Raw genomic sequence first — 27,863 nt, forward strand, 5'->3', positions numbered from 1 at the left:
GCCTAAATGTTTGAAAAAACAAAATGTTCTTTGTTCACCCTTCCTCTTTAATGTAATATGAAGAGTCTATTCTTGTTAGTTCATTTTGTCATTCCATTATATTGATTCGTGCCATTCATATTGATTCATTCGATTTTTATCGATTCTTTACACTGTGGTTCAAAAATGAAATTCTTAAACTGCAACTCTGTTTTTAAAGTGCCTGAAGTACCAAAGAAACCTGTGCCAGAAGAGAAGGTACTTGTCCCAGTAACAAAAAAAGTGCAAGAGCTTCCACCAGCCAAAGGTATACCAATTTCTGATTCAACCAAGTCATTCTAATTTTATTTCTTTGGCTTTAGAAGACAGCAAGTAACAAACCCATTCCTCTTCACTGTGTTGTGACTGTTATGAGCATTTCTTTTTGTCATGGGTGATACACTTATTCTGTGCTTTGAAAATGTCTATGTTTGTGTCTTACTATTGTCTGTCTTTTTTTGGAGAGGAACAAAAGATAATTGTTATTTACATACCTGAATTATTTAAATGTACATGCTGTTTCAAAAACAGCTGCTCCAGAAGATAAACAATATTTATCTTCCAGAGATAAACATTAAACAGCTATTCTCTTCTCATAAGTGAACCCGTGGACAATGTTTCTTGTTGCTTCTGTATGATTGTTATTAGAATTTCACTGAAGTATCATAGCAGTTTGTGATGAATGTACTTGATAATTTAAACTCTTCATCTTCTGTGTAAACCATCCGTCTGTTTAATCTTCTTACAACTAAATACTATCTTTGAAATGACAGAAGTATCAAGACCTCCCCCTGAAGAGGTACCTGTTTTTGTTCCTGAGGAAGAGGAAGAAGAGGAAGCTATTCCAGAGATACCAGCAAAAGGTATAGCATTTCTTCCTGAAAATTACCAAAGAGCTCTGTCCAGTTTATTAAAAGACCTTAATCTCTGTTAGTTGTTTTAAGATGGATGTAAATCTTAATTATCTTTTTGAAGTGAGTTTTGATGGTCTAAATATAATTGAAAATTTCTTATCAAAACAATATCTTTAAAGTGCCAGAGGTGCCCAAGACAGCTGTCCCAGAAGAAAAAGTGCATGTTGCAGTTCCCAAAGTAAAGAAAATTCCTCCAGCTAAAGGTATATCACTTCACAGTGTGTACAGATAATTCTGCTTCCTTATATTTCAAAGAAATCTCCTTTTAAAGATCAATTTATAGTCATTCAAAGTCAGATCCTTGGTTCTAGCACACTTTTGCTTCCCAGCAAACAGTACTAGATTGCAGATAGGGCTTGATTTTTCATTTTGTTCTAGACTTTAATCAGAACTCATGTTCCCAAGGAACAATGATTAAATGACGTTCCTGGAATAATGTCCGATGGGACTTTATCTCAAAATTCTTCAATTCAGAGAGATCTTTCCGACATGCACCTTGAGAATGCATGTTAAAATTTCAAGACTATTAGCTAAATTTACACAAAATAAAATGAAAGCACATTGGACTCTATAAATAACCAGAAAATGGACCCTGTCAGCAAACACTGACAAGTTTTTACGTTAAAAACTTAGACTAAAAATCTTCAACAACCTCTCATTTGTAGCATATGTTGGTTATACAGTTGCCAATGATGATGTGTAATTAAGAATTGGGCAAAAGAGCTAACCCTCATGTAATTCTTATAACCCAATTGCATTTTGCTATTCTTAAGGAAAGAATGAAAAATAATGAATTTAGTTTGCCTCATGTTTATTAGTGTTGTTAGTTTAAAGTTGGTGTCCTTGTGTTTTGTGTTGTGATGTTTTCTTTGGGATGTTGCACGAGTAAAGTTTTTAATATCTTTAAAGTGCATGAGGTGCCACAGAAAGTTGTGCCTGAAGAAGAGGAAGCTTTTCCAGAGGAAACTGTACCAGGAAAAGGTACAACATCTCTTCCAAGTTACCCATGTAATCTTTTGAGTTGATTTAAATGCTTCTTTATTTCTTTTTCTGTGTAAACCTTGATGATCTTATCAGGGTGTTTGTGATCTTGTTTCATGTTTTTAAATGTTTTTGGTGCTCTGAAAATAGTTTTAAAATGTGTTTGCAAAATAATATCTTTAAAGAGCTGGAGATTCCTAAGAAACCAGTCCCAAAAGAAAAAATACCTGTACCCACTCCTGAGAAGCTGGAGCTTCCTCCATCAAAAGGTATATAAATTAATAACTAAGAAAACAATCTGTGCTGTTAGTCTCATTCTCTAGCTATATTTATATTATATTGTTTGTTAATGTTATTTTTGTGTCCCTTCTGTCTTTCTGTATTGATGTCTCAGAATACCTGTCTGATTCCTGGCAAAAATTAATTTCTGAAATGCTTTGACTTGCTCACGAAGTCTCGCATTGATATAAAATGTCTTTTTATTTCAATTTCTTTTTGAAATACTTTAAATACGTTCTTCAAATCAGTTGTTTCATTATGTATGTATGTATGTTGTCTTCTGTTGTCTTTCTAATATTACTGGTAAAGGACATTCTAAAAAGAAAATAATATCTTTAAAGTGTCTGAGATGCCTAAGAAACCTGTTTCTGAAGAGAAAGTACCTGTTCCTAAAAAGGTGCCAGCTCCACCAGCCAAAGGTATTTCAGTTTGTAAATGCTGTGTCATTAATAGATAATACTCTTCGTACAAGTTGACCTTAGCATGAGTATGTCTGTCTTGCATTATATTTGTCACAACACTGTAAGTTTTTGTTCTGCTGTTGGTAAGCTTCTTGGTTTGTGTTTATTTAAAAACTGTGCAACAAGTACACTGAAGTCAGTCATATCTTTAAAGTATCCAAGGTGCCTAAGAAAATTGTTCCTGAAGAGAAGGTAACTGTTGTCCCCCCTAAAAAAGTGGAAGTTCCTGCTGCGAAAGGTACATATGTTCCATAATGTTGTTAATATATATGCTAAAATACTTTTGACCTTCTTTGTTCTGACTTTTGTCATTGTTATATAAGATTTCTGCTCTAATTTATGTCAAAAATCTTCAGTATCAATGTTTGCATTGTAAAACCATAACACTGCTTATTGTGTTTGTTTTTGTTTTTACTTATACTGCTTTAAGTTTTCATTTTAATTGCTAAAAGAAAACCATACCTTTAAGTCCCTGAGGTGCATAAAAGAGCTGTTGCAGAAGAGAAAGTACCTGCTGTTGTCCCAAAACCCAAAGAACCAGCACTAAGTAAAGGTACAAATATTTTTTTTTCCTCTTCACTCCTAAAATCTTTTAGAATATATATACTGTTTCAGTAGCATGTTCTTATATTTTAAAGTAACTTATGCTTGTGGTTATCAATCACATTTTCTGTTCTGTGTGGATGGTCTTGAACAACTGTAAAGAATATTATTGTAAAGTTAGTAACAATAATACTGTCTCTAAAGTGCCTGAAATATCCAAGAAACTCATCCAGAAAGTCCCTGCTCCTGATCCTGTCGTGGAGAAGTATGAATATACATATGAGGAGTATGAGAAGTATGAGACATACGAAAGTATTGAAGAGTTTGAGAAGGTTGAGGAATATGAAGAAATTGAAGCATATGAGGAACCTGAAGAACCTGAGGGGTATAAGGAGATTCAGGAACAGGAGTATGAAGAGGAAGCTGAGGAGAAGGAAGATATCTATGAGAAGTATGAGTTTAAGGAGAAGGAAGAGATCTATGAGGAACATGAGGAGGTTTACGAGGAGACTTACAAAATCCCACCAGCTATAGGTACATCATGTCATGATTTCTTTATTCTTATCATTGTTTGTTGAGTTTCCAGATACTGCTTAAGCCTCCATCATTATATATTTCCCCATTTATACACCCATGTATGTCTGCTGCTGGTGATGATACATCCATTCAAAAGTTGTCTCCTACTCCTTCCTAAGGAATTCTTCCCTTCAAAGTCGAATAGAAAGATTCCCCATCTGACTGACAGAGCTAGTGTAGATATGATACAAGCAAAGTAAGTTATAATTTTCTGGTGTGGTTCAGATTCAGTCTGGATTCAACACTTTCCCATGTCAATGTGTTTCTTTTTCCCAGTTTAGCTCCAATGAGTTACAGAGATGTTAAAACTCATGTAGGGCCTTACTTCTTATCATGTTTACGATTACAGGATCATAGGATCCCTCATGCCAAACAGAAATTGCATCCAAAATGCACCAGAAATACGTACACTGAAATTTCTTAGCTTTTGTTGCTCATGATCTGAGTCAAATGTCTGTTCTTCTGTCTCTGCATAAATTAGTTGATTCTTCTAAAATGAGTGATTGCTCTGCTTGATGTCTTTGTGTCTGTTGTAATTCCTCATAAATAACTTAAAATCCATAATTAAATATTTCTTAAAGTGCCTGAGGTGCCTAAAAGACCTCTGCCAGAAGAAAAAGTACCTGTTCCAGTTGCTAAAAAAGAAGCTCCTCCAGCTAAAGGTACGCAAGCTATAAGATAAATTTGAAAACACAGCCCTCTGTCTTCTCAGAATACTCAATCTAGTAGTCAAATCTATTTTGATTTGACTACTAGACCTTTGACTTTCTTTTCCAATGCAGTGAAAGACTGGGATTAACATACTAAAAAGATAAGTAAATACTTCTTAAATGAATCAAAACTTAGACAAATTACATGCATTGTGATGGCAAAGGAATTGTGAGAAGGACCTCCACTATTTAGTAGTTTACATGAGAATGTAAATTACATTTTTTATCTAATGATTGAAAACAAGCAGATGTAAAAATTAATAAAAGTCCATTGAGCTCAAAGTCTATGTCAGTTAAAATCTAGTTTCCCGTCAAATCCCCAAAACCAAGGACTTTCTTCACCCTAATTACAGGCTGGAGCATGTAATTAGGGTGAAGAAAGCATGTAATTAGGGTGAAGAAAGAACACATATGATGTTAATATGTGTTCACTGTATCAGTCTTTATAAAAGCTAAGGGTCATGAATATAAATTGTCAGTGTATGTTAGTAGAATTCCTGCACTAGTCCAGAGTTCTGTAGTTTTCTTTTCAGAGCACTTAATTTGCCAGAAACTCATCTTGCACTCATTTTTTTTTAGCTTTTTCTCATTCAAATTAACAGAATGAAATCAGTGGGAAGGGGCTTAATTTTTACATGATGACTTGGAGTTAATTGATAGGAAATGATAACTTTACCATATTCCCAGATGGTATTAATACAGCTGACAGTCCATAAAACCTGATTATTAAGGCGTATCCTGCTCAAATGTTCGCCAAACAATGAGTGTGAATCCAAGCAAAGTAGCTGCGATGTGTGGCCTTCAAGGTCACCACCCAATAGCAATGGCAATACAGTGTATTTTGTATTTTTCTAACTTCTGTGGCTCTTTGCATTGCTTGCTTCTTGTTTACCTTTTATTCTTACATAATATTAATACTGCAAAAATTCTTAAAAACACAACAATATTTTTAAAGTGCCAGCGGTGGTGAAGAAGCCTGTTCCAAAGGAAAAAGTACAACCTGCTGTTCCTAAAAACGAAATGATTCCACCAGCTAAAGGTATATACTTCCTCTGCATTGTCCTCACAAATCATGAACTCTGATTTCAGTCTTTTGTCCTCATTATTTGTTGAGAAACATGTGTCTGTTTTATGTCTTCATGGTGCTTTTTCAGCTGTTTGTGATTGAGTCTTTTTTGCCTGTTTATGTCATTTTTTGAAAATATGTAAGTTGGGTTGAAAAATGTGTGTTCTGTCTTTAAGATACATATGAAAGAAGTTCAGAAAGACAGAATATCTTTGGTCATTGTGAAAAGGAAGCAGTTTCCATCATCCAAGACTATGGCTGTCTTTCACTAAAACGTTTTTAATGTTATTCTTCAGTCTAATCTTCAAAATTAACATAGATATTCTTTCAGGAAGCATTTAATCCGTTGTTGCTTCATCAATCTGTCTTAGATTTGTTAGATTTGTTCTTCTTTCTAACTTCTTCCAAGAAATTTAAAAGCCCTAAAAGCAAACAATGTCTTAAAGGGCTGGCTGTTCTCAAAAGACCTGTTCCTGAAGAAAAGAAACCTACACGTGCAGCTGAAATAGAAGTTCCACCAAAGAAAGGTAGAACCTTTGATATGAGATTTTACGGAAAGGAAATATTTGCATTGTTTACCCCAACTAACACCTTCTAAAAGAATCCTAAAATTCTTTAGGCCATGACAAGGATATAATCTAGTCTCTAACTGCAGATTCAGCTCTGAGTGATAAATTGAATGCTCTTAGGCAAACATTTCATATATGTGCTATACATGTGCTAGATGGTAAATACACTGATTTATGAAAGAAAATGTGATGAGAACGTATTGCTACTTACACCATCTGTACATAAAAGCTTCAGTGCTTTTATTTTTGTGATGTAGTTGTAAATTCAATTTAAACTGGGGGTTGGAAGCAAGTATAATGGTCATGATATTCTGAGAACTAATACGGCAAGAGCAAGTAAGTTTAAACCAAAAAAGCTGTTATAAATACCAGAAAGAAATATCAGCATGAAGATGCAGAGAGAAAAGCAAATGGCTTATTCTCTTTTAGAGCAAAAACAATGAATTTTCTACATAATTCATTGTTCTAGACTGTATATCTTTCATCAAAATGCACAGTATTTGGGCCATTAAAAAACCTTAGTTTTCTAGGTTTATTTCTGTTTGGGATTTTACAAGTTGAAAAATATTTTGAGGTTACTAAAAAAGGGATAATATCTTTTCAAGTTCCTGAGGTTCATAAGAGAGCTGTCCTTGAAGATAAAGTATCCACCTTTATTGTTGAAGATGAACCTACTTTGTATGAAGGTACATCAGTGAAATATCTATCAAGAAGTAAACTGCAGAGATTCACGTTCTAGGTTGTTTTTTAAAACATGAGACGTTTTCAGTGTATGTATTTTTTGTAGTTATTTAAAAGTAATTTCTATGCATGTTTTTGAGACCTTCTAACCCCAACATTTATAGTTTAACATTTTTTTAGATGTTCATTTCTTTCCTATTGTTGGGTGAAAAAAGCGTAAGAGAGAAGCTAAATTTCTGATCCAGGAAAACACTTCAGCCATATTAGAACAAAAAAATGGACTAAAGTAGATGTTGGCTTAAAAACCATCCTGAGTATGTCTTAGTTCTCCGTGTTACATGGGACATTATATTTGAATTGAGATTCCCATTTTCCCATCTGGAGTTAATTATCTATATCCCAGCTCAAAATTAATTAAGACAACTAACTAGAAAATAAAATGAAATATTTTTGAAAAATTGTATTATACTAATTGAGAATGATCACTTCTAGCAATAGTAGGTAAATGATCAGGCTGAAATGAGATATTTATGTTCAAACAGGTCTTTGTCCATATACATGTCTGTGCATTATAAGTTGTCTGTCTAATTTTGTCTTGTAAATAATATTAAAATCTGTAAAATAAACTAATATCTTTAAAGAGCCTGAAGTTTATGAAGATCTTCCAACAGAAGAAAAACTCCCTGTTGTTATTCCTTGTAAACCAGAAGCTCCAGCAGCTAAAGGTACAGCAACTATTCAAACAATATATAAAGTGATGTGTACCCTACAAATCAGTTATTCATTGTCATCATTCCATCTGTGCTCCAGTCAGCTATTTAATGTGTTCATTCTAATGTTTCCTTAGATACTATGTGCTTGTCATTGCTTCTTTGTTTTGTTACTTACATTTTGTTATATGATAATGTTCTTAAAAATGTAATATCTTTGAAGAACCTGCAGTGACAAAGAAAACTGTCCCATTTAAGAAAATACCTGCTGCTGTCCCTAAAGAAGCTCCTCCAACTAAAGGTATACGATCTCCAAATGATTTTTTTTTCTATTCTCACAAAATTGAGGTACTAAGAGGTACCTCATACTTGATTTTTCTGAACAGCATTATAAAGTGCTATATACATACTGTTTTCTCCCCTTTGATTTCCTATTATAAAAGTAATTTATTTATCTGAGGAGAGAGCATGTATACAGGGAGATCAGAGATGAAAAACATATAATCATTTTGCAAATACAAAGAAATCCAAATATTTCATCAGCTTTCTTTATATGTTAAACTAATGAATGAGCATCATTCAGGAAAACAAATGTATGTTTGTGTAAATTCTTATTTTTGGCTTGTGTGAGGGACTGCTCAAACATATTAATACATTTTGCATCAAGAATTTAAAATTTAAACAGACAAATTTATACAACTACTCCCCCCTCTCAATAAATAAATAAATAAATAAAAGAAAATTAGTAGACAAGTAATTCATTACAGGCCCAGGGATTAACCTTATATTTTTTAACTTCTTGTCATATTCCATTTCCCAAACTACATTCTCTGTTGCTATTAAAAAAAAAAAAAAAAAGCCATTACAGAGCTTGTTCCTGAAGCACTTTTCCCAGTCATGTCAGGGTTTCTGATAAAGATAGGTTAAGACTTCAATTCCAAAAAAAAAAAATTCAAAAACCCCACAAAATAATTTTATAGAAACATAATTTTGTAATATACAATTCCAGTGTTGAAAAACTATGACAAAATGTTTGATTAACTTCACTGGAGTTTTGCTTTACCTTTTTTAGGTAATTTTGAAATTTCAAAAAAATAAAAATGTTTGAATTGACAAAATTCCTAAAGGTTGTTTGATAACAACAACAACAAAAATTATTATCCTTTCAGAGAAGAGAAAATTCAGACCTGTAAATGTTAGGAGTTCCAAAAACAGAGAAATGCATGAAGTTAAGTTTCCAAGTTGTATTCACAGTTTAATAACATATATTTTAATATTTTTCTAGTAGCATTTTTTATGGTTTTACAAAACTGTAATACTTATTTCCTACTGCAAATTTGTAAAATAAACCAATGTTTTTAAGTTCCTGAAGTACCAAAGAAAGATGTCCGCAAAGAAAAAATACCTCCTGCTCCATCAAAAGAAGCTACGCACCTTAAAGGTACAAGACATTCTGACTGGGGTTTGAATGATAAAAGATATGTTTTCATGTGTATATCTTTAATGATTTTGAGAAAATTCTACGTATCATAACCTAAAGTGTAGTTAGCAGCCACTGTATAAAATTAATAAATATATATATAAATATATAAATATATATATATATATCCTGGAGTTGTCCTTGAGGGGAAAAAATTGTTTAGATTTAGGGTCAAAAAGCAAGGGACCCTGCTGCATGAGATCAGTCCAAGGAAACAGACAAATTGAAAAATTGATAGAGAGTAGTTAGAGAAGTCCATTTCTCAGCACTCAAGAAGTAGGTCAGTTTAGAACATAACAAAAATCTTTCTTCCTGCAACCTGCAGAGGTCAGATCATGGTAGTATACCAGGTTATTTCTTCCCTCATTTATAAATTTGACTAAATTTGAGGGTTGATACAAAATAGACCTGTGTGTCTTAAGATGAGCTTGAACATTTGATTTTCTCTGTTATTTTCATATCATCTTGTTGTCTGAAGATATTACTCTGAGTTAATTTAAATATTTAAACTAATATCTTTCAAGTACATGAAGTTTATGAGGAAATGTACATAGAAGAAGAAATTTCTACTGTTCATAGAGAAGAGGAGGCTCCACCACGTAAAGGTATATGATCTTCTTGATCATCTTTCCTGAAACTTGCAACGTAATGACCTCCAAAAAATTAAATTAATAATGTTCATACTTCATGTATTGTTCAGTATAACTAATATTTGTGTGCATTCTTTTTGTTCTTTACTTACGTGTCTTTTTTTTTTTATGTATGACTTGTCTTTCTGTCCTATATAAATTCTTAAAATGAACTAATATCTTTAAAGTGCCTACAGTAGTTAAGAAAGATGCTTCAGAAGAAAAAGTGCCTATTGCTGTGCCTAAAACAACAGAACCTACACCAATGTCTAAAAGGCCAGAACCTCCACCATCTAAAGGTACTTTAGTAGCCCAATAAATCTGAGGTTGTCTTCTTTTGATGATAATATATTTTGTGTTTCTTGCGTCGCTACTCATTTAATAGTTTATAATCCATGTCAGTTTTGTGTTACTCATGTTACACATGCCTGTTCTTCTGTTTCTTTACTAGTCTTATTTATTTGTATGTTTACTTTAAATAATAAAATTTAAAATCAATAATATCTTTATAGTGATGGAAGTGCCCACAAAAGGTATCCCTGAAGAAAAACCTGTTCTTCAAACTTCAATTTGTTTTTTGCTGAGACTTTTTTGAACATGTAACTGTTGTCAGACTGTCTTTTAACATCTACTTGTTTTGTCTTACTTCTCTGTATTCCATATTTTATATTTCTATTTCTCAAAAGTACATATCTTTAAAATTTCCAAGCTACCTAAGGAATCTGTCTCAGAAGAGAAAGTACCTTTTGCTGTACTTAAAAAGACAGGAGTACCACCTGAAGGTTATATGTCCATAAAGGTGACACTCTTTCTCTTGGGCAGAAGGGTTAACATTAAAATAAAAAAATACCCTTCATTTCTCATTTATAAAAATTCCTAGTGCTGTGTAGTACTATACAAATCTTTTGCATTACATATTTCTTTTCATGTCTGATCTTATGAATCTTGACAATATTCTTCTTGTGACACTCTCTCTTCTTAATATCACACATGTTTAAATGCCTTACATATAACAAAAATAAATGTTGTTTTCTTTAAAGTGCCAGAAGTGCCCAAGAAAATTCCAGAAGAGAAACTACCTATTACTGTGCCTAAAAAACTGGAACCAACACCAGCCAAAGGTATGTTTCATTACATATAACTAAAACTTGGAAGAGAAAAAAAACTCTACCCTGATTTGGTGAATTAGTTTTTGATTGCTTGTATGTGTTGTACTATTATATTTATTTTCTGTGGCCACAGTTTGTATGTTACTGCTTTAGAAACTCTCTTTCCTGAGTGATAGCTGTAAATCAGTGAGTATATCAGTGTATCAGTGAGTTAGAAATACTCATGAAACTGGTCAGAGATGAGACCACTACTCAAGAACTACAGAAGAAATCTTACAGTAAAAAATTAGCTGCAAAATAGCGTTTAAGAATCTCAAAATACACAGTGATACAGTTGTCTAACACAGGGAAAAAGCCTCCATGAAGAGACAAATTGATAGAGATGACATCATCATGCACACAAGGAAGGCAGAATGGACAACGGCAGCCTTTAGTTGAATGCAGATCCAGGGAGGTCATTGACTTAAATGGAAAAATAATTTAATAGGGATTAAATACAAGGATGTGTTTAAGTCAGCCACCTTGTTGATCTGCATGTGACTAAGGCTTTAAAAGGCTCTGAGGTTTTACCTCAGACTTTACAGGGGCATAAAGGAATGTAAAGTCAATAAACATATTAGATCAATGGTTCCATTAATTTTCAGTTTGTACTCCAAAGTTTTGAATATAGCTGTAAAATCCTACATACTGATTGAAAATATTTTTTGTCCTCAAAGAGCCTGAAGTACCCAAGGAAGTAGTTCTAGAAGAGAAAATCAAAGTTCCTGTGCCTAAAAAGCCAGAAGTACCACCAGCTAAAGGTACTTGTCGTTAATAAATCTATAACAATAATTTGTTTTCCTTCATTGATAAAATCTTTTGATACTATTTCCCCATCTTTTCTGTCTCCTAAACTGTGATTTATATACTTCATTTTTGGAGCAGACTCTTTTTTTCCCCTTGATACTCTCAAATGTCTATCAATCTTGATTGAGAGCAAAACGCATATTTGGTAAAGGATATTATCTCTAATTCATCCTACTTGGTGTCCTTTTGTTTGTTTCTTTTTCTAATTTAATGCTATTTAAATTTCTTTATATTCTTTGTATTAACATAAGTATTAATTTTAAAGTGCATGAAGAGCCCAGGAAAGTCCCAGACAAGAAAATACCAGTCACGGAGCCTAAAAAAAACAGAAATTCCACCACCTAAAGGTATTTGTCATTATGGAGAAAAATAAAATAATAAAAAACAAAATGGAAAATATTACTCTATTGTTTTGACACCATAGAAGACAATACCCAAGTCCCTTGTGGAGATTTTCTTCTGTTGTCTGAGGTTTTTCAAGTGAACAAACGTGTTGTTTTCCAACGTGGAAAAAGATAATCCTTGTAACTGGAGTACTCACTAACACTATTCTGCTGTTGTTCTTTAATGCTGCTCATGAAATTCTTATAGTAAAAGTTACTAATATTTTTCAAGTGCCTGAGGTACCAAAGAAAGTGGTCACAGAAGAGATTTCAGTCAAAGTACCAAAGAAGCCAGAACCTCCACCAGCTAAAGGTAACTGCTGTAAACAATGAATGACAGAAAAACCCTTTGTGTATAATTTTAATAAATTAGTGTATTATTTTAATAAATGGTTATTTTCTTGTATTATAATGTTCTATATTTGTTGCTGTTGTTTAGATTGTACCTTTTATATGTGTGAGAGAGATAAACAGAGAAGCTAACCTATTTGTAGCCCGTAAAAGACCATTACCTCAGAGAATATTTTCTGTAGGAATACAAAAAAAGTCGATATTTACATCCAAAACCACTGATGTTGTTATGTCCCTGAGTTTTACTTTTTATGTCCCAAGTGCTAAAGACACTCTGTTTGAATTTCATACAAATAACAGAAATTACTTTTTTTAAAGTGCCTGAAGTGCCCAAGAAAGTGGTTCCGGAAGAAAAAGTACACACTGAAGTTCCTAAAAAACCAGAACCTCCACCACCTAAAGGTACATTTTCAGTACTGATAAAATCACACAACATTTTTAATTGGTTTATCTGAATATAATCTTTTTTTTAATTCTGTGTTATCCTCTTTGTTATATTCTAATATTTGTAGGTGTTACAGTTTGAGTTGTCATTCCTTGTGAATAACTTATTTAGCAACAACGGCTATTATTGGTGCACGTTGCGCAATATTAAAAACAAATAGACTATTTATGAGGGGTATTTTTTTTTGATGTTGTCTGATAATTTTCTTTTTGGAGCCCCTTTTTAAGTCCAATTCTTCAAATTCCTGAAAGTAAAACAAATAAATATTTTTAAAGAACCTGAAGTGTCAAGGAAGCTTGTTCCAGAGAAGAAATTACCTGTTCCTAAAACACCAGAACCTGAGATTTTGCCTAAAGAACCAGAACCTGTGGTTGTCCCAGAACCAGAGGCTGTACCTGAAGAACCGAAACCTCTACTAGAGAAAGGTAAATGTCAACATTAAAAAAATAATAAGAGCAATATTTTCCTCTTTTCTTAAACGCTGTGGTTTTCCAGGTCTTCTGTCTTCTGAGAGACAGGACTGTATTTGTTCTATGTATCTGCATATCTGCGTGAAATAGGCATACATGGGTCTTTTTGAAGAATAGCGACAAATTCAGCATGTCTGAATTACCTGCATTTTTCACTTCAGTTCTTCTTACTGTTTTGGATTATTCTTACCATTCTATTATTCTTACCATTACTACATGCTTTGGTTCATGAAAACGACCATAACTAATATTTTTCAAGTTACAGTAGTAAAAGAGGAGAAACTATCCATTATAATAGCTAGGAACAGAACATACCAATACACTTGATATATCAGAAGCTCCACCAAGAAAAGCTGGATGCCATCACTGATGATTCTTGAGTCTTCAGCTTATTACCTGCAAAGTTATTAATATCTTTTGTCCTGTCTACTTTGTTTGTAAATGTTGTGAATTCTACATAGAGCTTAAGATATACTGTCAGTGCATGTGCATGCTTACATGTGTGGGGGCATGAGGTATGTATGTGTGTGTATTTGAAGGAAGAAAAGACAAAATGTGTAGTCTCCATCCTTAAAAAGGCTAATATAAATGCTTGGTACCTCATACGTTTTTAATGTTTCCATTCCAATTGTCTTTTTATGTTTTATGATTTACTTAAAGTACGTATATGTGTCTGAGCAACTGTTAATTTAGAACTAATATCTTTTATGTACATGAAGTCGTCAAGACAACTGTTCTAGAAAAGAAAGTACCTGTTGCAGTTTCACGAAAACCAAAGGACATTGCAGGACCCCCCAAAATAAAACACTTTGTGGAACCTCAAGAACCAGAACCTGTGACAGTGGCCCAAAAAACAGTGCATGCTGTGTCACCTGAGGTTACAAAGTCTGTTGTGGCACCCCAAGAAACAGAGAGTTTTGTGGCATCTGAGGAGCCTGAGACTGTCTTGGCACACCGAAAAGCAGAAACTGTTGCAGCACCTCAGGAAACAGAGCCAGTTGTGGCAGCCCAAAAAACATTACGTGTTGTGGTGCCTGAGAAAACAGACCTTACTGTGGTACCTGAGGAACCTAAGCTTGATATGGCACCCCAAGAACTAAAGCATGGTGTGATATCCCCAAAACAAAAGCCTGTTATGGTAGCCAGAAAAACAGAGCATGTTGATTTACCTGAGAAACGAGACCTTGCTGTGGTACCTGAGAAACCCATTCCTGATGTGGCACCCCAAAAAATAAAGCATGGTGTGATGCACTCAAAACAAAAGGCTACTGTGGAACCCCCCAAATTGGAGCCATTCATGGTCCCTGAGGAACCTGAGATCACTGTGGTACCTGATGACTCAGAGGCAGCTGCAGCACCCCCAAAAGCAGAGCACATTGTGATGCTCCCCAAAACAAAATTTCTTGTGGCACCCCAAAAAGCCGAGCTTGTTGTGGAAGCTGAAGAAACAGAGTTTGTTGGAGATTTCCAAAAATCAAAGCCTACTGCAGTGTCACAAAAATCAAAGCCTGTTGCAGTGCAAGACAAGCCAGAACCTGTTATGGTGCCTAAGGAATCAGAACAAATTTTGGCACCCAGAAAACCAAAGAATTTTATAGCTCTTCAAAAACCGAAGCCTGAAGTGGCACCTGAGAAGCCAGAGCCTGAACCACCACTGGCCAAGACGGCTGAAAAGCCAGAGATTGTTGCCATACATAAAAAGCAAGCAGCTCCACAAGCTAAAGGTACATTTTATGAATAGGATGTCTATTCTTTCTCTCAAGTATAGTATGTTTCACTGCTCACACGAAAGCTTAATACGAATAACTAAAATATACTAATATCTTTAAAGAGCCTGTAATGTCTGAGAAGGCTGTCCCAGAAGAGAAAATTGCTGTAGCTGTTCCTGAAAAATCAGAACCTCCATCAGCCAGAGGTACATATTATCATGAATATATGGTAGACACACCTAATCTTCTTAAATATGATTTTAACCTCTTTTGTCATTTTGAACCTTAGATTTTAAGTTGTGCTTGCCGCTACAAATCACAATGAGCATGTTTGTGACAGATTGTTATTTCACAAGATTTCACATCTTCTATGTTTCAGTCTGTGTACTTATGTTTAAATGTATTTGAATTGTAAAATGAATTACACTAATATCTTTGAAGTGCCTGAGAGGGCTGTCCCAAAGGAGAAATTTTCCAATGGTGTACCTAAAAAAACAGGAGCTCCACTTGCTAAAGGTATATGTCATAATGAGCACCATCATAGGAATGGTGGCTTTGTTGTTACTGTCTGTCTGTTTGTGTATTTGTCTTATTTATTTTTATTTTTTTTAATGAATCCCATTTTAAATTGATCTTTTATTGTCATACTCTAGCACTGAAAATGTGTGAGAGATGTACCGGATATGAATTAATATGCAAGGTTCTCAAATGAGGACTTTATTTTCTCAGAATACTAAGCTGAAAGATGTTAAAGTTGAAATACTCAAAACCTGTATGCATAACAATTTGATGCACTGCTTCACTATTTCATTACATTTAGAAAGTCCCAAATACTGTCTAGAAAAGTAAACATTTTCTCAGGCACCAGATTCCATCCATCCAAAACACAAGGATATAATTCAAGTGAAGTGCTATTTGCCTCTGATGATGTTGAGAGTATTTAAATATTATAAATATTTTAAATGAATATTACATGAAATAGCTATAAGGAGCATATAGTGTATATTGAAAAAAGAAATGAAAAGATGACAATCAAAGTATACCCAAGCCCATAGCCAACAGCTATGTTACTGCTGAAATCTGATATCCTGTCCACTTATGATTACCTGAAATTTCCAAGTCCTGTGTGTGAATTGGGAATTCAATCTATTTAGTATTTTTTGTGAACAACCCAAAAGATATTTTGAATGCACTGTTTCACTTTCATATTCTAAATCTTCAGACACAAAAATTTGATTTTTAAAATTTGATCTTTTTTTTTTTTTTTTTAGAGTATTGCCTAACAATATCTAAAATTGACAATGCAGATGTCCCCATGGCTATTTTGACAGCCTCAGTGACTGTGTATTATAAGCATGAGTCTTTCAGAATTTAAAAAACAAAACAAGTTACTCAGAAATGCACATACGAAGGGAGTTATAAGAACTGATAGCATATTAAGTGCTTAAAGAAATATCTGATCTTTTCAGAGAATGTAGTGAAGAAGGAATGGTTATAAAATCCAGTGAACCATGTTAGCTGTGGGAGTTGCCACAGTGAGAGGAGAATTGAGGGATGAGAACTACTCAAGATAAGAAAATAAACCAGTGAAGTGGAAAGTATAAACAAAGAATGGAAACAGAGAAGGGCAGGAATAGAGATGAAGGAAAACCAGTGGGATTTCTGTTCCTCTCTTTATCAATGACAATAGATAAGGTATGGGCTGAGGTTGTTCCCAGAGAACCATCAGATCCCAGCAGGGCTGAGAATGACAGTGTCTCTTTGCTGGAGGGAAAGCTGCTGAGTAATAAGGGAGGGGTACCCTTATTCTCACCTCGCCCTTGAGTCGTACATAAATACAGGCACTCTGTATCTGGGTTTTTGTGAGCAAGTGAGGGAGAGATGAGGTTGATACCATGAGACCAGTTTGGTTATTTTCTTGAGGGCACCTTTCATTTACGTTTCACTGTTCATCATTCTGTTCAATGTATAAGACTGACTGTTACTAATATCTTTAAAGCGCCTGAAGTGCCCAGGAAGGCTATTCGTGAGGAAAAAATACCTGTGGCCATTGCCAAAGCTCCAGAGCCTCCAGCACCAAGAGGTACCTGACTTCATGGATAGCTTGACAAAGAAGATACTTTATCTCCTTCTCTTAAGTGTTGTCCTACTCTCTCTTGGCCTGTCCTTGTCTTAAATCTGAGACTTGCAAAGTTATGCATGCTGGGCATACTGTGCAGTGTGTGTCAGGTTTTGAACAGGCTTTTGTGGTGTTCAGCGTCTGCGCTGCCCTGTTTTTTGTTCCTACTTGGCATGTCTTTTCAGCAATGTAAAATGAAACACACTAATATCTTTGAAGTGCATGAGATGCCGGAGGCAGAGGTCTCAGAAGAGGAAGAGGTGGAAGAAGTACCAGAGGAAGCAGTAGCAGTTGCTGAGCCTGGAGAGCCGGAAGCTCCTCCAGCTGAAGGTATATGGTGGTGTCCCAAAGTGCCTGCCGTGCTCTCGGTGTTGACACAGTACTGACTGCTCTTTGCCCCTCTGCCCCCTAGGGAGGGGTGTGAGCAGCATTTAGCCATGCTGTGTCTAGATGAGCCTGTATGGGCCTGTGGCAGAGGGTGGGGCTGGTTGGCAAATGCTCTGTCATAAGCCCCCACTCGTGCTCTTTGTTGCAAGTAGTCTACCTGAAGGAAGTGGTGTTGTCTGAAAAGGACTCTTCCTTTCCTGCTTCATTGCTTGCCATTAAGCTGTTTGCTGATCTTTGTCCCTGTCAAGTAAAAGGAACTAATATCTTTAAAGTGCCTGATGTGGTTGAGGAGGAAGAGCCAGAAGAGGAGGTGTCAGTGGTTGTTCCCCAAAAGCCTGTGGCAGTGCCTAAGAAGCCTGTGGCTGTGCCAAAGAAACCAGATGTTCCAGAAGCTAAAGGTACATTTGTGAGAAGAGCTGCTTTATATTTTAGTATCTTGATTGATACTTTATAATTTCTTATTACCCACTATTTTTGTGTAAGATTTCTTATGCGTATCCATCCCCAGCTTCTACTGTGCGTAAGGCTGCATATGTGATTAACCAACCAGTCACTAGATGAAACGCAATTTTTAGAAAAAGCTAATCTCTTTGATTCTGTCATCAGTTTTATGATCTTTTGTATTTTTTCTAAACTGCGAATTTAAGAGAAAATATCTTTAAAGTGCTTAAGGTGCCCAAGAAAGCTGTCCCACAAGAAAAAACACCTGTTGCTGAACCCAAAAAAACAGAACTACTGCCATCCAAAGGTATATATCATCATTATAGTATCATCATTAGAAATAAACATAATGTTCTTCTGCAGTTAAATTGAACTAACTTTATGAATTATGCTCTGAGATACATACTTAATTAATATGAAGTGGAGGGGCAAAAATGTGGCATGCATTACAGATAAATCTAGTTCATTAAAGAGTATCATCAGCTTTCTGATCTTCTTGTAAACTTTAAAAATGAAGATATTCAGAATGATTACTTTAAAGAGTATAAAATGTTGTTCTGAAAAGCAGTCTGAAAATGTGGCTTCAGTTTAACATACATAATTTAGCGCCCCAGAATCTCTCAATAATCATTATTAATAGATGAGAGCAGCTGTATCAGTTCTCTATCTCTTTAAAGGTGAGTAAATTCCACTAAACTGGAGGTAGACTTACTACTGAAAGAATGGATATATCTGCTGATTATTCTGCTAGCACATGAAAGGGCCATTCATTAATATCAGCCAAAAGAGAGGAGAGAAAGTACACATTTCTGTAGGAAGAGGGATCTGCAAACACAGAACTCTGGAAAACAGAAAATGAAAAGGAGATAAAACTAGCGGAAGTAACAGAGGAAAAAGGAGATTAATAGTTAAAGCAAATGGAAATTTTGTTAACAGTTGAAACAGTTGACAAAGCAGTCATGAATGCTATGCAACAGACCTTCAAGTACAGTTGGATTCTATAAATGAGTTTCTGACCAGCTCTTAGAAAGATGGGGTGTGTTTTCTGCATTTTCACCTTGCCTCAAAAACTGAAACTAAACAAAGACTTCCCATCTCCTGCATGACATCTTTGACACCCTTGGCATTCCATGTGTGTGAAGCAAAGCATAACTGGTGACTGAGTGTAAGCACAGCGCTTTCTCAGGGAAGACTGTATGCGCATGTTATTGATTGTCTTATTGTTTCATATACATCTGTACAGCCCACAAAACTAAAATATACTGATATCTTTGAAGTGCCCAAGGTACCCAAGAAGGCTGTTCTGGAAGAACCCATACCTGTAGCTGTGCCAAAAAAGCCAGAACCTGCACCAGCTCGAGGTACTTGTTGCCCTGCACATAGACCCAAACAAGACTGTTTCTTACTATCTGAAATGTTACTGCTGAAATCTGATATCCTGTCCATTTATGATTACCTGAAATTTCCAAGTCCTGTGTGTGAATTGGGAATTCAATCTATTTAGTATTTTTTGTGAACAACCCAAAAGATATTTTGAATGCACTGTTTCACTTTCATATTCTAAATCTTCAGACACAAAAATTTGATTTTTAAAATTTGATCTTTTTTTTTTTTTTTTAGAGTATTGCCTAACAATATCTAAAATTGACAATGCAGATGTCCCCATGGCTATTTTGACAGCCTCAGTGACTGTGTATTATAAGCATGAGTCTTTCAGAATTTAAAAAACAAAACAAGTTACTCAGAAATGCACATACGAAGGGAGTTATAAGAACTGATAGCATATTAAGTGCTTAAAGAAATATCTGATCTTTTCAGAGAATGTAGTGAAGAAGGAATGGTTATAAAATCCAGTGAACCATGTTAGCTGTGGGAGTTGCCACAGTGAGAGGAGAATTGAGGGATGAGAACTACTCAAGATAAGAAAATAAACCAGTGAAGTGGAAAGTATAAACAAAGAATGGAAACAGAGAAGGGCAGGAATAGAGATGAAGGAAAACCAGTGGGATTTCTGTTCCTCTCTTTATCAATGCCTGTATGAGGAATGACAATAGATAAGGTATGGGCTGAGGTTGTTCCCAGAGAACCATCAGATCCCAGCAGGGCTGAGAATGACAGTGTCTCTTTGCTGGAGGGAAAGCTGCTGAGTAATAAGGGAGGGGTACCCTTATTCTCACCTCGCCCTTGAGTCGTACATAAATACAGGCACTCTGTATCTGGGTTTTTGTGAGCAAGTGAGGGAGAGATGAGGTTGATACCATGAGACCAGTTTGGTTATTTTCTTGAGGGCACCTTTCATTTACGTTTCACTGTTCATCATTCTGTTCAATGTATAAGACTGACTGTTACTAATATCTTTAAAGCGCCTGAAGTGCCCAGGAAGGCTATTCGTGAGGAAAAAATACCTGTGGCCATTGCCAAAGCTCCAGAGCCTCCAGCACCAAGAGGTACCTGACTTCATGGATAGCTTGACAAAGAAGATACTTTATCTCCTTCTCTTAAGTGTTGTCCTACTCTCTCTTGGCCTGTCCTTGTCTTAAATCTGAGACTTGCAAAGTTATGCATGCTGGGCATACTGTGCAGTGTGTGTCAGGTTTTGAACAGGCTTTTGTGGTGTTCAGCGTCTGCGCTGCTCTGTTTTTTGTTCCTACTTGGCATGTCTTTTCAGCAATGTAAAATGAAACACACTAATATCTTTGAAGTGCATGAGATGCCGGAGGCAGAGGTCTCAGAAGAGGAAGAGGTGGAAGAAGTACCAGAGGAAGCAGTAGCAGTTGCTGAGCCTGGAGAGCCGGAAGCTCCTCCAGCTGAAGGTATATGGTGGTGTCCCAAAGTGCCTGCCGTGCTCTCGGTGTTGACACAGTACTGACTGCTCTTTGCCCCTCTGCCCCCTAGGGAGGGGTGTGAGCAGCATTTAGCCATGCTGTGTCTAGATGAGCCTGTATGGGCCTGTGGCAGAGGGTGGGGCTGGTTGGCAAATGCTCTGTCATAAGCCCCCACTCGTGCTCTTTGTTGCAAGTAGTCTACCTGAAGGAAGTGGTGTTGTCTGAAAAGGACTCTTCCTTTCCTGCTTCATTGCTTGCCATTAAGCTGTTTGCTGATCTTTGTCCCTGTCAAGTAAAAGGAACTAATATCTTTAAAGTGCCTGATGTGGTTGAGGAGGAAGAGCCAGAAGAGGAGGTGTCAGTGGTTGTTCCCCAAAAGCCTGTGGCAGTGCCTAAGAAGCCTGTGGCTGTGCCAAAGAAACCAGATGTTCCAGAAGCTAAAGGTACATTTGTGAGAAGAGCTGCTTTATATTTTAGTATCTTGATTGATACTTTATAATTTCTTATTACCCACTATTTTTGTGTAAGATTTCTTATGCGTATCCATCCCCAGCTTCTACTGTGCGTAAGGCTGCATATGTGATTAACCAACCAGTCACTAGATGAAACGCAATTTTTAGAAAAAGCTAATCTCTTTGATTCTGTCATCAGTTTTATGATCTTTTGTATTTTTTCTAAACTGCGAATTTAAGAGAAAATATCTTTAAAGTGCTTAAGGTGCCCAAGAAAGCTGTCCCACAAGAAAAAACACCTGTTGCTGAACCCAAAAAAACAGAACTACTGCCATCCAAAGGTATATATCATCATTATAGTATCATCATTAGAAATAAACATAATGTTCTTCTGCAGTTAAATTGAACTAACTTTATGAATTATGCTCTGAGATACATACTTAATTAATATGAAGTGGAGGGGCAAAAATGTGGCATGCATTACAGATAAATCTAGTTCATTAAAGAGTATCATCAGCTTTCTGATCTTCTTGTAAACTTTAAAAATGAAGATATTCAGAATGATTACTTTAAAGAGTATAAAATGTTGTTCTGAAAAGCAGTCTGAAAATGTGGCTTCAGTTTAACATACATAATTTAGCGCCCCAGAATCTCTCAATAATCATTATTAATAGATGAGAGCAGCTGTATCAGTTCTCTATCTCTTTAAAGGTGAGTAAATTCCACTAAACTGGAGGTAGACTTACTACTGAAAGAATGGATATATCTGCTGATTATTCTGCTAGCACATGAAAGGGCCATTCATTAATATCAGCCAAAAGAGAGGAGAGAAAGTACACATTTCTGTAGGAAGAGGGATCTGCAAACACAGAACTCTGGAAAACAGAAAATGAAAAGGAGATAAAACTAGCGGAAGTAACAGAGGAAAAAGGAGATTAATAGTTAAAGCAAATGGAAATTTTGTTAACAGTTGAAACAGTTGACAAAGCAGTCATGAATGCTATGCAACAGACCTTCAAGTACAGTTGGATTCTATAAATGAGTTTCTGACCAGCTCTTAGAAAGATGGGGTGTGTTTTCTGCATTTTCACCTTGCCTCAAAAACTGAAACTAAACAAAGACTTCCCATCTCCTGCATGACATCTTTGACACCCTTGGCATTCCATGTGTGTGAAGCAAAGCATAACTGGTGACTGAGTGTAAGCACAGCGCTTTCTCAGGGAAGACTGTATGCGCATGTTATTGATTGTCTTATTGTTTCATATACATCTGTACAGCCCACAAAACTAAAATATACTGATATCTTTGAAGTGCCCAAGGTACCCAAGAAGGCTGTTCTGGAAGAACCCATACCTGTAGCTGTGCCAAAAAAGCCAGAACCTGCACCAGCTCGAGGTACTTGTTGCCCTGCACATAGACCCAAACAAGACTGTTTCTTACTATCTGAAATGTTACTGCTGAAATCTGATATCCTGTCCATTTATGATTACCTGAAATTTCCAAGTCCTGTGTGTGAATTGGGAATTCAATCTATTTAGTATTTTTTGTGAACAACCCAAAAGATATTTTGAATGCACTGTTTCACTTTCATATTCTAAATCTTCAGACACAAAAATTTGATTTTTAAAATTTGATCTTTTTTTTTTTTTTTTAGAGTATTGCCTAACAATATCTAAAATTGACAATGCAGATGTCCCCATGGCTATTTTGACAGCCTCAGTGACTGTGTATTATAAGCATGAGTCTTTCAGAATTTAAAAAACAAAACAAGTTACTCAGAAATGCACATACGAAGGGAGTTATAAGAACTGATAGCATATTAAGTGCTTAAAGAAATATCTGATCTTTTCAGAGAATGTAGTGAAGAAGGAATGGTTATAAAATCCAGTGAACCATGTTAGCTGTGGGAGTTGCCACAGTGAGAGGAGAATTGAGGGATGAGAACTACTCAAGATAAGAAAATAAACCAGTGAAGTGGAAAGTATAAACAAAGAATGGAAACAGAGAAGGGCAGGAATAGAGATGAAGGAAAACCAGTGGGATTTCTGTTCCTCTCTTTATCAATGCCTGTATGAGGAATGACAATAGATAAGGTATGGGCTGAGGTTGTTCCCAGAGAACCATCAGATCCCAGCAGGGCTGAGAATGACAGTGTCTCTTTGCTGGAGGGAAAGCTGCTGAGTAATAAGGGAGGGGTACCCTTATTCTCACCTCGCCCTTGAGTCGTACATAAATACAGGCACTCTGTATCTGGGTTTTTGTGAGCAAGTGAGGGAGAGATGAGGTTGATACCATGAGACCAGTTTGGTTATTTTCTTGAGGGCACCTTTCATTTACGTTTCACTGTTCATCATTCTGTTCAATGTATAAGACTGACTGTTACTAATATCTTTAAAGCGCCTGAAGTGCCCAGGAAGGCTATTCGTGAGGAAAAAATACCTGTGGCCATTGCCAAAGCTCCAGAGCCTCCAGCACCAAGAGGTACCTGACTTCATGGATAGCTTGACAAAGAAGATACTTTATCTCCTTCTCTTAAGTGTTGTCCTACTCTCTCTTGGCCTGTCCTTGTCTTAAATCTGAGACTTGCAAAGTTATGCATGCTGGGCATACTGTGCAGTGTGTGTCAGGTTTTGAACAGGCTTTTGTGGTGTTCAGCGTCTGCGCTGCTCTGTTTTTTGTTCCTACTTGGCATGTCTTTTCAGCAATGTAAAATGAAACACACTAATATCTTTGAAGTGCATGAGATGCCGGAGGCAGAGGTCTCAGAAGAGGAAGAGGTGGAAGAAGTACCAGAGGAAGCAGTAGCAGTTGCTGAGCCTGGAGAGCCGGAAGCTCCTCCAGCTGAAGGTATATGGTGGTGTCCCAAAGTGCCTGCCGTGCTCTCGGTGTTGACACAGTACTGACTGCTCTTTGCCCCTCTGCCCCCTAGGGAGGGGTGTGAGCAGCATTTAGCCATGCTGTGTCTAGATGAGCCTGTATGGGCCTGTGGCAGAGGGTGGGGCTGGTTGGCAAATGCTCTGTCATAAGCCCCCACTCGTGCTCTTTGTTGCAAGTAGTCTACCTGAAGGAAGTGGTGTTGTCTGAAAAGGACTCTTCCTTTCCTGCTTCATTGCTTGCCATTAAGCTGTTTGCTGATCTTTGTCCCTGTCAAGTAAAAGGAACTAATATCTTTAAAGTGCCTGATGTGGTTGAGGAGGAAGAGCCAGAAGAGGAGGTGTCAGTGGTTGTTCCCCAAAAGCCTGTGGCAGTGCCTAAGAAGCCTGTGGCTGTGCACAAGCCGCCTGTGGCTGTGCCCAAGAAGCCTGTGGCAGTGCCCAAGAAGCCTGTTGCTGTGCCGAAAGTAACGGAACCTATGCCTGTTCTTAAAAAACATGAAGTTCTTCCAATTAAAGGTACATATATCAATGACTGAGGCCATCCTTTTTTCTATTCTTTCCATTCAACTTTATAGGAAGTACTTAGATATCTGAGTGTGTAATGTTACTGAAGCTTTTATTCTTCATATGTTGAATCTCTTCCTCATCATTGAACTTTTCAGTATTGTGCATATATATGCATTTTATATTCACAAAAATGAAAATTAACTAATGTTTTTAAAGCCCCTGAAGTGACACAGAAAACTGTCCCAGAAGAGAAGGTGATTCTTGCAACACCTAAAAAGCCAGAATTTAAACAGCCAGAGCCTCCTGCAACCAAAGGTACATATTGCTAGGAGGTGCCTCCTGAAAATACATCCTTTCTATTCTTTTCCCTTTTCTTTGCTTATAACTCAGTACATAAAATGTGTCAGTTATATTACCTTGTTGACTACCCAGGGAAAGATCTTCTGTAGCATAAACACTCCTTAATTTTTATGGACTCTTATTCATTGTGATTTTCTGTGTTCTAGTTGTCTTTGTCTTTTTTATGTTGCGTACATATCTTTGTATACATGCATGTAAAAGAACCTAATATTTTTTAAAGTGCCTGTGGTGGCCAAGAAAGCTGTCCCAGAGGAGGAAATACCCATCGCTGTTCCTAAAATACCTGAACCACTACCAAGTGAAGGTAGTATAGGCCATCAAGGCTATTATCATAAAGATAATCATTTTTCCAGTTCTTCCAAACATAAGCTTTAAAAATAATTTGTCCTCTTTTTTGCCATTCTAGTGTTTGTAAGTTTTGTAAGTTTTTCATTTCATGTTTTAGATTATATCAGTCTGTTTCTTATATCTAATATTATATTCTCATATATGAGAGTAAAATATAGTTTTTTAAATTAAGTATTTTCACATGATTCTACATGGGATATTCTTAAGAATGAGTATCCTATATTATTCTCTTTTATACAATAATCAATTCTCACTAAATTCAAGTCTCTTGCAACCTACTGTTTGGTATTCTATTCATGTTGTAATCTAGAATGAACTGAGAACATATACCATTTTTATTCTTTCCAGTAACAAATACTCATCCACAAATTTAATATTTAATTTATGTTGTATGCATAAAAAACACTATTATTCACACAACATTTAGTTAAACTTACGTATAAATAGTTTTCTCAAGGCATGCACTAACTGCAGAGGTAGCAGTATAAACAGATTCTGAATATCCTAACGTGTTATTTGTCTGTGTATATTGAAGTAGTGTTCTTTTTAGTGATATTTGCATGTTCATGTGAAATGATCTTATCATTGGAAACTTACACCAGTTATCAATGTTCTTTAAAGAATATGAAATCTTAAAGGAAGTTGAACTTGAAGAAACAGAAGAAATTTCAGTTGCGGAAGTAGAGGCTTTGCCAGTTGAAGGTATACAAAGTACCTAGAGGCTTTCACACACCTTTTATTTTTGTGCATTATTATTTTTTTCTTGCTGTGTTGTATGTGTACCTGTATGCTCTTATTTTAGTTGCTTTCTCTTTGTTTCCTGTCAACTGGAGTCTTATCGTTTTGTTTCCCACATTTATTCTCATGTTATTAACGTGTTTCTTTTTTTATATCAACTTGAATATTTGTGTTGTGTGCAAGCTACAAAGCAATAGCTCTTTTATACTCCAATTAATTGTGTGATTTTTTCATTAACTTAATTGAAAATGGAAAATTACCATCTTTATATTTGCACTCTTCACACACCTACTGTGGTAGTGAGTTTATATTAAATCTACCTAATGTTATTTAAAGCGCCGGAGCCTGAAAAGAAGCTTCCTGAAAAGCGAAAACCAGCAGCACCTACTCCACCAACAGAAGATATTAAATTGGCAAAAGAACTACTTAAAGGTATAAGCATCTGAATCCACCATTAACAATGGGGATTCAAGCATATAATCCTTTTTTTAATTATACTGATGAATCTTGAAAAGCGTGCTTTAAAACATATCACCGTGGTTCTTTTTTATTATTATTTTTTATTATTCTAATGGTTCATCTTACTAATGCTAAAGCCTGTATGAATTTTCACCATATTTTGCATATATATTTTTTACTTCACCAGTGTCATGCCAAGTCAGTTTGCGTGGGTTCTTTTCAAAACTTATTGGTTAAATCCATGTATTTAAAAAATATATATTTTGAAAGTTAACACATTCTTCTATTCTTAACATAATTCTGCTATCTATAACACAGTCTTGCAAATGAAAAGAACTACCAGCAATAATTTACTGGTGCTACTTTGTGAACATGGTTTTCAGATCAACTGTGATTCATCATACTTCTTCTAAACAGTTAATCAGCCAGAATCTTAACTTTGTAGCTCTTGTCTTTCTACTAGGTCAACAGTATTAATCAGTTGTTTGAATTTTTTGGAAAGTTTGAGGGTTTTTTTTGTTTGTTTTTTTTTGTTTGTTTTTGTTTGTTTGTTTGTTTTTTTAATCTAATGACGTATATGATAAAATTAAAATAATTTTCTTTAAAGCTCCTGAATCAAAGAAGAAAGTTGTCACTGCAAAACCTGTCGAGTCTCCAAAACTGGAACCCCCACCAGCTAAAGGTACCTACCTAATAGAAGCATCTTACTTCATTGAAGCCTCTTTTGAGCCCAGAGTTGTAGTTTTCAGTATCCTCTTCAATTTGCTTAGAAATACCAAATGTTGTCTTTATTAGGTTGTAATTCGAGTGGACTCCAGTCTTGAATATATATGTTCATGTTATTGTATTTATGTTCACTTTAATTTCCCATCTTGATATTAACGAACTGCAAAAAAAAACGATAATCACAGAAGAGTAAGAAAGAGAGTGGTTTTATGAGTTTGTCTCTTGTGTAGATGTTCATTTCAGTTCTCTGCTTAAGGAGAAATAAAAAGTACTATACTGTTTAAATGTGTATGGCATAGTTCAACCATTTGTCTGAAATGTAACTTAATTTTGTGAGAAGACAAATCAGAGTTGGCAATGAATTATGAATTGACCAAGCAGCTTTACAAGTATTCCCTTATATTTTTCATATGTACTGGGCCTTTAGACAAGCTGCTAAGCAGCACAGTAAACATATCTTGTTAATGCTGCTCAAAGTTTAGCAATTAAACTGACTGTATCTTTATGAGTATCGTAGATAGTGCAGATGAGTTACATAAACATGTAATTCAAGAGAAAAAGGTGATTAAAACGTAACTATAACTCTTTGAATACAAACTTTTCTAGTCTTGTTAGACCATATTTCTCTTTTGTTGTTTTGTATGAAAATTTACCTTTATGTATAAGTCTGTAAGGCAACTGAAAACAAATAATAT

The 27,863-nt window shown here is 35.6% G+C and overlaps 1 protein-coding gene across 1 annotated transcript in view; it reads left to right on the forward strand.

Moving 5' to 3' along the window:
• The window catches only part of LOC116490632 (titin-like), a 244,166-nt gene that overhangs the window by 106,915 nt on the left and 109,388 nt on the right, over positions 1–27,863 (forward strand). The window contains 44 exon segments of the mRNA XM_032190013.1: positions 200–286; positions 792–881; positions 1,052–1,135; positions 1,842–1,913; positions 2,099–2,182; positions 2,534–2,611; positions 2,808–2,891; positions 3,123–3,206; positions 3,401–3,730; positions 4,354–4,434; positions 5,438–5,521; positions 5,995–6,075; positions 6,723–6,803; positions 7,440–7,523; positions 7,732–7,809; positions 8,872–8,949; positions 9,513–9,593; positions 9,806–9,916; positions 10,658–10,738; positions 11,443–11,526; positions 11,838–11,915; positions 12,164–12,268; positions 12,625–12,708; positions 13,027–13,176; positions 13,941–14,945; positions 15,053–15,136; positions 16,930–17,013; positions 17,269–17,379; positions 17,709–17,834; positions 18,101–18,184; positions 19,155–19,238; positions 20,241–20,324; positions 20,580–20,690; positions 21,020–21,145; positions 21,412–21,495; positions 22,466–22,549; positions 23,552–23,635; positions 23,891–24,001; positions 24,331–24,546; positions 24,754–24,852; positions 25,118–25,201; positions 25,867–25,947; positions 26,320–26,415; positions 27,050–27,124. Coding sequence (XP_032045904.1) covers positions 200–286; positions 792–881; positions 1,052–1,135; positions 1,842–1,913; positions 2,099–2,182; positions 2,534–2,611; positions 2,808–2,891; positions 3,123–3,206; positions 3,401–3,730; positions 4,354–4,434; positions 5,438–5,521; positions 5,995–6,075; positions 6,723–6,803; positions 7,440–7,523; positions 7,732–7,809; positions 8,872–8,949; positions 9,513–9,593; positions 9,806–9,916; positions 10,658–10,738; positions 11,443–11,526; positions 11,838–11,915; positions 12,164–12,268; positions 12,625–12,708; positions 13,027–13,176; positions 13,941–14,945; positions 15,053–15,136; positions 16,930–17,013; positions 17,269–17,379; positions 17,709–17,834; positions 18,101–18,184; positions 19,155–19,238; positions 20,241–20,324; positions 20,580–20,690; positions 21,020–21,145; positions 21,412–21,495; positions 22,466–22,549; positions 23,552–23,635; positions 23,891–24,001; positions 24,331–24,546; positions 24,754–24,852; positions 25,118–25,201; positions 25,867–25,947; positions 26,320–26,415; positions 27,050–27,124 — 5,247 coding nt within the window.

Source organism: Aythya fuligula, chromosome 6 (assembly GCF_009819795.1).
Source record: "Aythya fuligula isolate bAytFul2 chromosome 6, bAytFul2.pri, whole genome shotgun sequence".
Classification (NCBI taxonomy): Eukaryota; Metazoa; Chordata; class Aves; order Anseriformes; family Anatidae; genus Aythya; species Aythya fuligula.